Source organism: Geospiza fortis, unplaced genomic scaffold, assembly GCF_000277835.1.
Source record: "Geospiza fortis unplaced genomic scaffold, GeoFor_1.0 scaffold162, whole genome shotgun sequence".
Lineage (NCBI taxonomy): Eukaryota > Metazoa > Chordata > Aves > Passeriformes > Thraupidae > Geospiza > Geospiza fortis.
The window spans coordinates 3,684,053-3,694,065 of NW_005054316.1; the positions used below are offsets into that span (position 1 = coordinate 3,684,053).

The window sequence follows — 10,013 nt, forward strand, 5'->3', positions numbered from 1 at the left end:
GAGGACTGACAATGAGCCTACTGTGTAATGTAATTTTAAAAATTGCCAGGATAGCATACATCAGTGGAGATGTTTCTGATAGAGAAACACCAGAAAGGGAAATAGTAGTGTCACTGAATCCTCATCAAGAATCCTCATCAAGAATGTCACATAGATTTCTGAACACTCTGTTAAGGAATGATAAATTCAAAGGACAAAAATTGCAGTAGAACAGATATGGTGATACGAAAATAGGAAAACAAGATCTGATTAACTTATCCAAGCATTTTTCTCTATAAAAACCTAAGTATTTATAGGCAAAGAAGAAGAAGGGTTACTGGGAACTAGAGGATAATGCTGATGTTTAACAAATGATTCACTAACTCCTAATCAGAATCAGCAGAGCAAACTTGGAACCTTCTTAGGGTTCTTTTGACTACAATGAAGGTTATTCATTCTATGAAAGTGGTTTTATGAAACAAGTTCTTTGAAATACAGCAGACTGAACCTAATGACCTGCAGGGTACCATAAAACTGTAAATACCATATGACAGTTTCAGCCTGGGAAAGCAGATAGATTAAAACAGCCAGCAGATGTTTGGTGTCAATTTCTGACTTGATAAATCATACTCTGATGCTGCTTGAAAATCTGAGACACACAGACCAGGATTGGTGATCACAAATAATGTGTAGTGGGAGACATTGTTTGAAAAGAAAATGTGTTTTAAATTAAGTTTTAAAGATGCAGAACTCAAGAAAGCAGGGAATGTAACATTAATACTTTTCTTGTAGACACTATCAGTGGCACTCCCTGAGTCCTCTGCAGTGAGGATTTGCTACAACTATGAAGCTACAAAACAAAGCCACAGCAATTGAAAGTTGTTTCCCTATTTTCCACTGAACTGATTTTGGTTGGGATGGAGTTCATTTTCTTCCTAGTAGTTGGTTTGAATTTAGTCTGAGAATAAAGCTGATAACACGCTGATGTTCTAGTTGTTGCTGAATAGTGATTACACTGGGTCAAGGACCATTCAGTTTTCCATCTTCTGCCAGGAAGGAGGGACATGAGAAGCCTTGGGGGGAGCATGACCAGGACAGCTGGTAGAGACTGGCCAGAGGGATATCCCACCACAGGATGTCATGCTCAGTATGTAAATGAGGGGAGTTGTCTGGCAGGGGCTGCTCAGGAACAAGCTGGGCATCAGTCATTGGGTAATGGGCAACTGTACTGTACAAGTTTTATTTCCTTCTCTTTTTTCTCCTTTTTTTTTTTTTTTGCGTTTTTTGTAGTGGTGGTCATTGATACTACTGTATTTTATTTAAATTGTTAAATCACTCTTATATCAACACATGAGGTTTATCTTTTTTTCCCTGATTCCCCTCCCCATCCTTGAGAGGGATGGGGTGTGGGGTGTGGTAAGTTCATGGCTGCTTGGTATTTAGTTGGTGTCTGTGATTAAATCACAGCACACCCCCAAGGATTGCATATTAGGTGTCTGTTGTATCTTCATGGCTGAAAATAATCCTTCCAACAACCAACCTTTCTAGGCGCAACTGGCTAACTGTGCAAACAGATCCTTGTCTCCACTGTACGTGGTGCTTTCAGATAGAAGCATACAGACAGCAGAAAGCTTGATTTGGCATTTGGTGTTATGCCTTAAACAAGTTCAAAGAAAAATATGTCTGTCCTTTGCCCTGCACCCCAATGGATGTCTGGAGGCAGCCCATTGCTGTTTTACCAAAGTAGCATACTCCAGGAAGGGTCTCCCTGGGGGGATACCTTGCATTCTCTCTATCACTGTAAAATAATTCAGAATGACAGATATTTCACACTGCAGGAAATCCTATTCCCAGCCCCTCCCCCACCTCAGACCCACTGCAAGTGCTAAACTGATTGTTTTATGTAACTTGTTGCTTTATAGGTCTTCATGCTGGAGACTCAATGCTCCCCAAAAACCCCTAGCAACAAGGAAGGGTTTGAACACGCCCAGTCGTGTGTGCTCATCATTGACCTGCCACCAGATAAGAAACCAAATGGGCATAACCAGAGAAGGTAAAATATCTTCCAAGGAAGACACTGTGTCACTAAAAGCAAGATAAAAATATTGCTGAACAGGAAGAGATGTGAACTGAGCCTGGTAAATCATACCTCCCCATAGGGCTCATCAACAAAAACGAATATACTGATCAAATTAGGTTTTGTGACACTGTTGCAGTTTGAGTGACAGCTAGCAAATGCAATGTCTGCTTCACTCAGGGTCTTTTAAATTCAGTATTACTTGGTTAAGAAGGTAGGAAAAGGTAAAGGATGAACTGGGGCATTATAAACTGAAGAGACCACATCCAAAACTGCAAAGCTGTCAACATTGAGCTAGGGAGTGTTGTTTTTGCTTGGCACTTTATTTTTGTGGAAGTCTTTCTGTTATGTTACCACCTGAGAAACTCATCTGTTTGCACTACAGTCTGATCCTGTGAAAGAATATTTTGTTTTGCTTGCACATGGTTGTTTAAACAACTGCTGTACGATCATTTGGGCCAAGAATCAGAATTCTGCATTCAGGGTTTGTGTTTGTATTGCAAGGCATGTAATGGCATGACATTGTCTTTTATGAGATACTGAACATGGTTTTATACCATTTAAATCTAAACTATTGCTTGCAACAAGGAGCCAGAATGTGATGGTCCTTCTTTGGATGGACAGGAAGAAAGGCCATGCAAGATGTCTCTATTCTTACACTGCTGTACAGAAGTTTTCCCCCAAGGGCAGGTGCTCTGTTGCCTCACCATCAGAGAACAGGCCCCTGCACAGAGACAAAGAAAGCTTAAAGTCACTGGTTAAACCAGTCCTTTATAGAGGGAAATATCTACTTTATCCAAAGGCTAGCAGGTCATTCTTCTTGTTACCATGAATGCAAAGCAAGACTGGAATATTCACCTCTCATAGTGCCTAAGGCCATGCAATCTAACAGGCTGTGTTTGTAAGGGCAGCAAGGATCTTGCTTGTCTTTAAACAAATAAATAAAGCTTGCAATTAATGCAAACTCTGAATGCTCTCACACTGTGCTTTGTCCAACCACCTGCTAAAGGTGTATATGTCCATAGCCAAGAGTTGTCCCAGCAATGCTCATTTTTTCACCAAAACACAGCTCACAAGTTGACTGTGCCACTGTTTTCATATTATTTGCTACAGCAGTGCAGTAATATGGCAATCATGCATGATAGTTAATGTGGCCTTTCCAAAAGTTTTACTTTAACCTTAGCAGGGTTTCACTTCTCCCTTTTGGTTTTGTTTCCTTAATGCTGCATCGTTTCACAGGAAGCTGGGGTAAGGGAGCTTTTCTTCTTCCTGAAAAATAATCATATATTTCAGTTTGAGACTTTGGACAGAGTAAGAAAATACTATCCTTAACCAGCTTTGGCATTGTGTTTTCACCTGTAGTTCTCTACCAGTTTCTTTTGGGATTGAGCAGTACTTTATACTGCCCTTGTAAATTGCTTTTTTGGCTATTTCAAGGAAAGCAGATCTCCTTCATTCCTGACTCTGCTTTTGGAACAGGATTAGTTGCTTGAAATCACTGCAAGCTCTCATTTAACTTTATACATGCTCTTAAGAGCTTTTTTGAGTCAGAGCCTCTAATGATTTTTACAGCAGAAAACTACTTCCCCATAAGGAGCTCAACTGTATGTGCTAATCATTAACATTTTATCACTGTCAAATAATACGACTACTAAATTTTACTGATGTATCAGCTGTGTCATGGTAGGCAAAGTGACACGGGGAATGTAACTGAATAACAGTTTTGCCTGAACTTTTTAAAAAAATGTTGTATTCTGAAAATTGGGTTTTGATAGGCTTTCTCAAAAAAAAAGGTTTTTTGTCTTGGTGTTCCCAAACACTTTTGAAAGTTGTTTAATGAAAGCAGAATAATTTTTGCAACAAAAAATGTCAAAGGCCTACAACTGAACTTCTCATGTTACATGAAGATTTGCTTTGAATTGACCTAAAACTTCAGTATTGCAAGCAAACTGAAAAATCTCTTCCTTACTTGATAGCTGTGTTAATTAAAACTTGACCCATCACATCAAACGGAGTATTATTATGTGCATCAACTTCATTTAGAACATTGTCCTGTAATCTTACATAAAGACCTTTTTAAAATACCTTAAGATAGGGTAAATAATAGACCTTAAGATAGGTTTATAATTTGAAATCCATGAGATACCAAACAACAATCCTGTCTTTTTTCCAGGCCTTGCTTGCCTGTAAGCCTCTCAGTGTTATTTACTGGTGAAAGACCTGAAACTTTGGTTAGAGGCATTTACCATTGCTGTGTCCCCTGTGCAAATCAAACATCAGTGAGGGCTAAAACAACTCCCAGCATCTCTCTAACAGGAGCACAGCTAAGAATCACCCAGTATCATATGTGAGGAACAGGGTTAGGAATAGGTATGTCCGTGCTAGGCTCTCAGTGTTCAAGTTGAAGTCTTACAAGCAAGCGGTGAAATGTGCCTTCAGCCAGACTTCAGCTTCTTTGCATGCTGCATTGCACTGCCGATGTTTCTGTACATGTTTCTTTATTGGTTGGATACCTCTTCATGGTTTATTTTTAAGAAGTACTCCTGGGCATTAGTGGAAATGGAAACTGAGTAGTAAACTCGTTTTGGCCCCAATTTTTCATGGCAAAATAAAGATTATCTGACATGTTGGTGGAAGAATAGTTTGTGTGTTAATAAATTCCTCAGATATAGCAGGCTGAAATATCTTAGTGTGCTTTTATTCTTAGTACAAGCACTATGCACCATTTTAATATTCTGTGATTTTTTTTTTTCTTTCCATGCTTGGTTTACCAAGTATTCCTTTCAGGACAATAGTGGTGAGCTTGCTGTCCCACCAAGTACTGCTCCAGAATTTATATGACATCTTACTGGAAGAATTTGTGAAAGGCCCTTCTAACTTGGAGGAGAAAATGGCAATACAAGTACCAGAAAACAAGCTGGCTGGTTTTCTCAGGTACATCTCCATGCAAAATCTGGCTGTCATCTTTGACTTACTCCTGGACTCCTACAGAACAGCCAGAGAGTTTGACACCAGACCTGGGCTGAAGTGTTTGTTGAAAAAAGTGTCTGGCATTGGTGGAGCTGCCAACTTGTATCGCCAGTCAGCAATGAGCTTCAACATCTACTTCCATGCCTTGGTTTGTGCAATATTGACAAACCAGGAGAACATCACTGCAGAGCAAGTGAAAAAGATCCTCTTTGAAGATGATGAGAGAAGCACGGACTCCTCACAGCAGTGTTCTTCAGAAGATGAAGACATTTTTGAAGAAACTGCCCAGGTCAGTCCCCCACGAGGGAAGGAGAAGAGGCAGTGGAGGGCTCGAATCCCATCTTTGAGCGTCCAGCCGGTCAGCAATGCAGACTGGGGCTGGCTGATCAAGAGGCTTCACAAGCTCTGCATGGAACTGTGCAACAACTACATCCAAATGCACCTGGACCTGGAGAACAATGTAGAGGAGCCTCCGGTGTTCAAAGGTGACTCTTTCTTCATTTTACCATCTTTTCACTCAGAAACGTCCACCCCATCAACTGGAGGGCTGTCTGGAAAGGACACACCATCAGAAGATGACCGAAGTCAAATCAGGGACCAGCTGGGAGACAGCTTGACACCTCGAGGAGGGAGTGGAGAAATATTGCTGCTACCCCCACCCCTGAGTCCTAAACCAGAAAAAAAAGAGCAAACCAAGAAAAAAGAATGGTGGGAGAGTGCAGGTAACAAAATTTACACCATAGCCACTGACAAAACCATCTCCAAGTTTATGACAGAATACAAGAAGAGAAAGCAGCAACAGGCCATGACGTCCTTCACCAAAGAGGTCAAAGTGGAAAAGAAAGGGGAACTACTGGGTTCAAGAGGGCCAGACTCACCTGTACTCCAGCGGCCTCAACATCTTCTAGATCAAGGTCAAATGAGGCATTCATTCAGTGCTGGTCCAGAGATCCTGAGACAAGAGAAGAGACCCCGTTCAGGGTCCACAGTCAGCTCCCTGAATATATCTATTAGGGATGCAGAGGCCCAGATACAGGTAGGACATTCTTGTAGAAGGCTAATAATAATAGCAATAAATAAAAACATACCTATACAGTTTTTACATTATTGTAATCTTTTTGTCAAATATTGTATTATATAATTAAGTCCTCATGATGAGGACTGATTGTTTAGGAGCTGGAATTAATAAAAACCTAATTCTGCCCTATTAAAAGAAAGTCAGTTTTCAGAGAGGTGTCATCAGGCATATATACTAGTTCAGCTGTCAAGAGTGCTTCTATGACTGGGGGCAAAACTGCCCTTAATCCTGAGAACTGACAACCTACAGCAAACTCATTGCTTACTGCTATGAGCTGTAGCCCACTGAAGGCTTTTGAAAATGCTATGCTGCTGGACACGTTGCTTTTGTACTTAAGAATGGGATTTTTTGTTAATTCCAGAGAAAAATAATGGGTTCTTTTGCTAAACAAAAACTTGTTGTTGCTTGCATGTCCAAGTGAACAAATCAATGAAAGCATCAAATTTGACCGGTTTTGTTCACTGTGGGACAAAAAAAAGGAAAGGGTGAGCATGATACCTGCAATACAAAGTCAAGTGATTTAGGAGCATTAAATGAATATGCTGGCATTACTCAGTCTGCTCCATGAGGCTGCAGACACCAAATACCTTATTTTCTGCCTCAACCACTGGGCTCACCTATTTAGAAAGGTCTTCTAAAGAGATTGTTTTAAATCCAATTTCTTCATAGGCATGGACCAACATGGTGCTGACAGTTCTCAACCAGATTCAGGCTCTGCCAGACCAAACTTTCACAGCCCTGCAGCCAGCAGTGTTTCCCTGTATCAGCCAGCTGACTTGCCACGTGACAGACATCCGTGTCCGCCAGGCAGTACGGGAATGGCTGGGAAGAGTGGGACGGGTTTACGATATCATCATTTAAACCAAGCTGTGCTCATTGCAAAGGGCAGAAGACATTCAAGGTATACAGCAAAGAAGTACTTGGGGTTCATTAATTGCCTATTTGTTGGTGAGAAATTAAGAAACAACGAGCTTGTCAATTTATATTGTCTGTCCACCTGAGATTGTGTGTCCCTCACTCACACTTTGCAAAGGAGGCAAAGCATGAGTCTGTTTAGAGGATCTGGCATGGCCCAAGAACCCAGAACCTGTAAATCAGGCTCCTACCAGAAGAGGTGCATTTCCTAGCCTTCATTTTCATTCAAATTTGCAGCAGTGGGAGCCACCAGAAACTGCAGCAGAACTTCCGCACTTAGTTAGCTGTGAGTGGAACTGTCATGGGGGTGTCAATCCAGGTCAGTAAACCTATTTAGCTTAGAAAATAAATAACTAAATCCAAGTCAGTGTAAAGGTGGAGCTATAGGACAAGTAAGAAGGTGACATTTTTTAGGGTAACATCTTCCTTCAAAAATTGGCGTGAGAGAGGATGGCCAGCTAAAGATTATCGTAGTAACTAAATGTGTTGCTCACTGGAGAAAGTGGAAATTTATTTTGCTCCAAGAGGAGCCTTTGTAGTCACATTTGGAGTAGCTAAAGAATCCCAGGTCTAAAATGGGTGAACCAAGCACAGACTATTGATCCTTTCATTGCTCTTATGGAGTATTGCTCAAAGAGAAATGGCACTGTCAAACTGCCCTCTCTGCAACACCACCCTGGCTGCCTCTTCACCTATGCCTACAGCTGAGCATTTTGCCACATGTCTACTTCCCTCTAAGGGCAAAAGGAAAGTTTGTTTTGCTCTTTCCTGTGAAGCTGTGGGGAAGACACACCACAGCAAATACCAGATGTGCCAGTATCCAGCATTCAACTAAGCAGAGTAAAATGTTCCAGTTTAAGCACCACTGCAGCTGTTATTCTACTGGAAATTTATGTTTGCTTATGTCGAGCTGCTGTAGCCAGGAGCACCCTTATCACCTTTGGTAAATGCCTTTCCACTTGGAGCTGAAGCAAGATGGAAAATGGTATGAAAGGGAGGTATATTTCCTCTTTCTCTCTCATTTCTTGTCTGCTGCTGTAAATAGAAAATGACAGATCCTCATGGAGGTACATCCCCCCTCCATGCAGCACTCCCATTGGGACTATTACAATTTGCTGTTATTAGTAAGAGGGAGGAGAAGGGGGAGGATTGACTATTGTGTTGTCAAATGCATATGTGATGCTTTTCACACTATACAAAGCAAGGGTTACCTTGCTGCACAAGTTCTGTCACAGCCCTTGGGACATTTCATCTCATACTCCCATGCTATATCATTTGTTGATAACTTGTTGAAAATGAATTTATTTTCATTTTGGGTGACCCCTTAATGCTGTTCTCCCAAGGCTTTTAAAATGTGCATGCCAACTAAATATACAGCTTCAGTCCCTGCTCCAAAGCATCCTAAGGATGTCATCTCTTTATATAAGGCCCGGATTTTGCAAAACTAACTGCTTTTAACATCTTAAACCTGGAAAAACAGAGGGAGCCAAGAAGCTCCACTGAACAGCCATCTCCCAAGCTGCTTTGTTTACAGAGAGTCTGACACTATCCTCCTGCCTTTTCCCTCCATTGCCTTCTTCCCATTTGTCACCTGCTAGTCTTGTGCAGGGAGTATTTGTCCCGTTACTTTGTGTAGTGCCAGTCATGCTGTTTCTCTTGCTTTAAAAAGTTCCTTTTGCTAAATTGTTTAAAGAACATTAAAATTCTGCAAAAACACCTCTTTTCTGCCACCTAAACTGACTTCATTAATAACTAATTCAACAATGTTTTCAATTGTCAATTTTCCCCCAACAGTTTTAATACTTCCTCAGGGACAGGATAGATTATGCTTTGGTATCTGGGAGAGCAGTCGCGCAGTTTGATTTCTGTTGCCATGTCTTTCTTATACATCTTTAGGTAGAGTGAAAGTGTGGTTACATTTTTTTGTTAAAGTTTTTATTTGGCATCTATACAGAGCTGCTTTTAAAGCAGTACATTAATTAGACAACGACAGAAATCAGAATAATAAACCATATTCAAAGCAGCCAACTCTGATGGTTTAAATTAAAAATGCATTGAATGGATGCAGATCCTTGCTGCAGTGATCTAAAACTAAAGCAAATCCCTAAATTATGTAGGGGAAATAAAACTGATAGCAGTACCAGTGAAATCATTCAGGACTACAGAAGAGGTCCTAAAATCTAGAAAACACCATGGTTGCATTGTGGTTGCAATACAAAATCCTTCTGTAAATCAGTAAAAAAAACTTTTGGGGTGCCAATACCATTACCACCACTTCACTCAAGCTCATGAACACAGTATAACCTAGTGTTACCTGATAAGCCACCATCTTGGCCTAAAATGTAATTTCATTTTAACTATTTACACTACAAATACTACATTGGAAAATGAGGAAACGTAAATTTGCTGTGTTGCTGTTGGCCTGTTTTGAGCTTTGTCCTTCAAATTATGCACTAAGTGCCCATTGTCATCTTCAGTGCCTCTGCTTATTTAGACCCCTCCCTAAAAGGTCATAAGTAACTTTGAATAATTCCAGAAATGTAATTTAGAAGGAGGGGAGAAGGAATATTTGAAGCAGCAATTATTTACAGAGCAAAGTTCAGCATGTGCTGCTCTTCCTTTTCCTTGTGTGTATAAAATGCTAACCAGAAAAGGTGAGCAGCCCGTGGCCACTTCAGTAACCACAACCATGAGATGTAGAAGCTAAAGCTTTCTGATGCACCTTCAAAACATAAACAAATAAAAAAAATTAGTTGGCTCATCAGATTCTCAGCAGTTTTTCTGCTAGTTTAGCTGTAGACATCAGTAATCCCCAAAGAAGTAGAATAATAAATGTGTGATGTCACCATTTCATAGGTCCTGTGTGGCCTGTTTCATGGCTCATGACTGCCAGCATGATGCCTTCAGACCTCATAAAACAAGCTTTTAGCCCAAAGGAGAAGTCTGCCAGAACAGTCCCAGGAAAAGGGGGCTGGCATCAGCCTGTCCTAAGCT

At 40.7% G+C, this 10,013-nt stretch overlaps 1 protein-coding gene and 1 long non-coding RNA gene across 4 annotated transcripts in view; one reads left to right on the forward strand and one right to left on the reverse strand.

Moving 5' to 3' along the window:
• Positions 1-10,007, forward strand: part of ARFGEF3 (ARFGEF family member 3) — a 92,128-nt gene extending 82,121 nt beyond the window's left edge. For 2 of the 3 annotated variants that reach the window (XM_031056258.1, XM_005420088.2), the window contains 3 exons: positions 1,902-2,032; positions 4,832-6,062; positions 6,774-10,007. In XM_031056258.1, coding sequence (XP_030912118.1) covers positions 1,902-2,032; positions 4,832-6,062; positions 6,774-6,965 — 1,554 coding nt within the window. In that variant the 3' untranslated portion in view covers positions 6,966-10,007. Of the gene's footprint in view, positions 1-1,901; positions 2,033-3,295; positions 3,305-4,831; positions 6,063-6,773 lie in introns of all 3 variants that reach the window. The other variant, XM_031056256.1, reaches the window with a different exon arrangement.
• LOC102041557 lies at positions 3,207-7,344 on the reverse strand. Its single transcript, XR_265317.1, has 3 exons — positions 7,211-7,344; positions 5,905-5,978; positions 3,207-3,325 (listed from the first exon to the last, which is right to left on the reverse strand). It is a non-coding gene; the product is annotated as an uncharacterized LOC102041557 (long non-coding RNA).
• Positions 10,008-10,013: the final 6 nt, after the last annotated feature.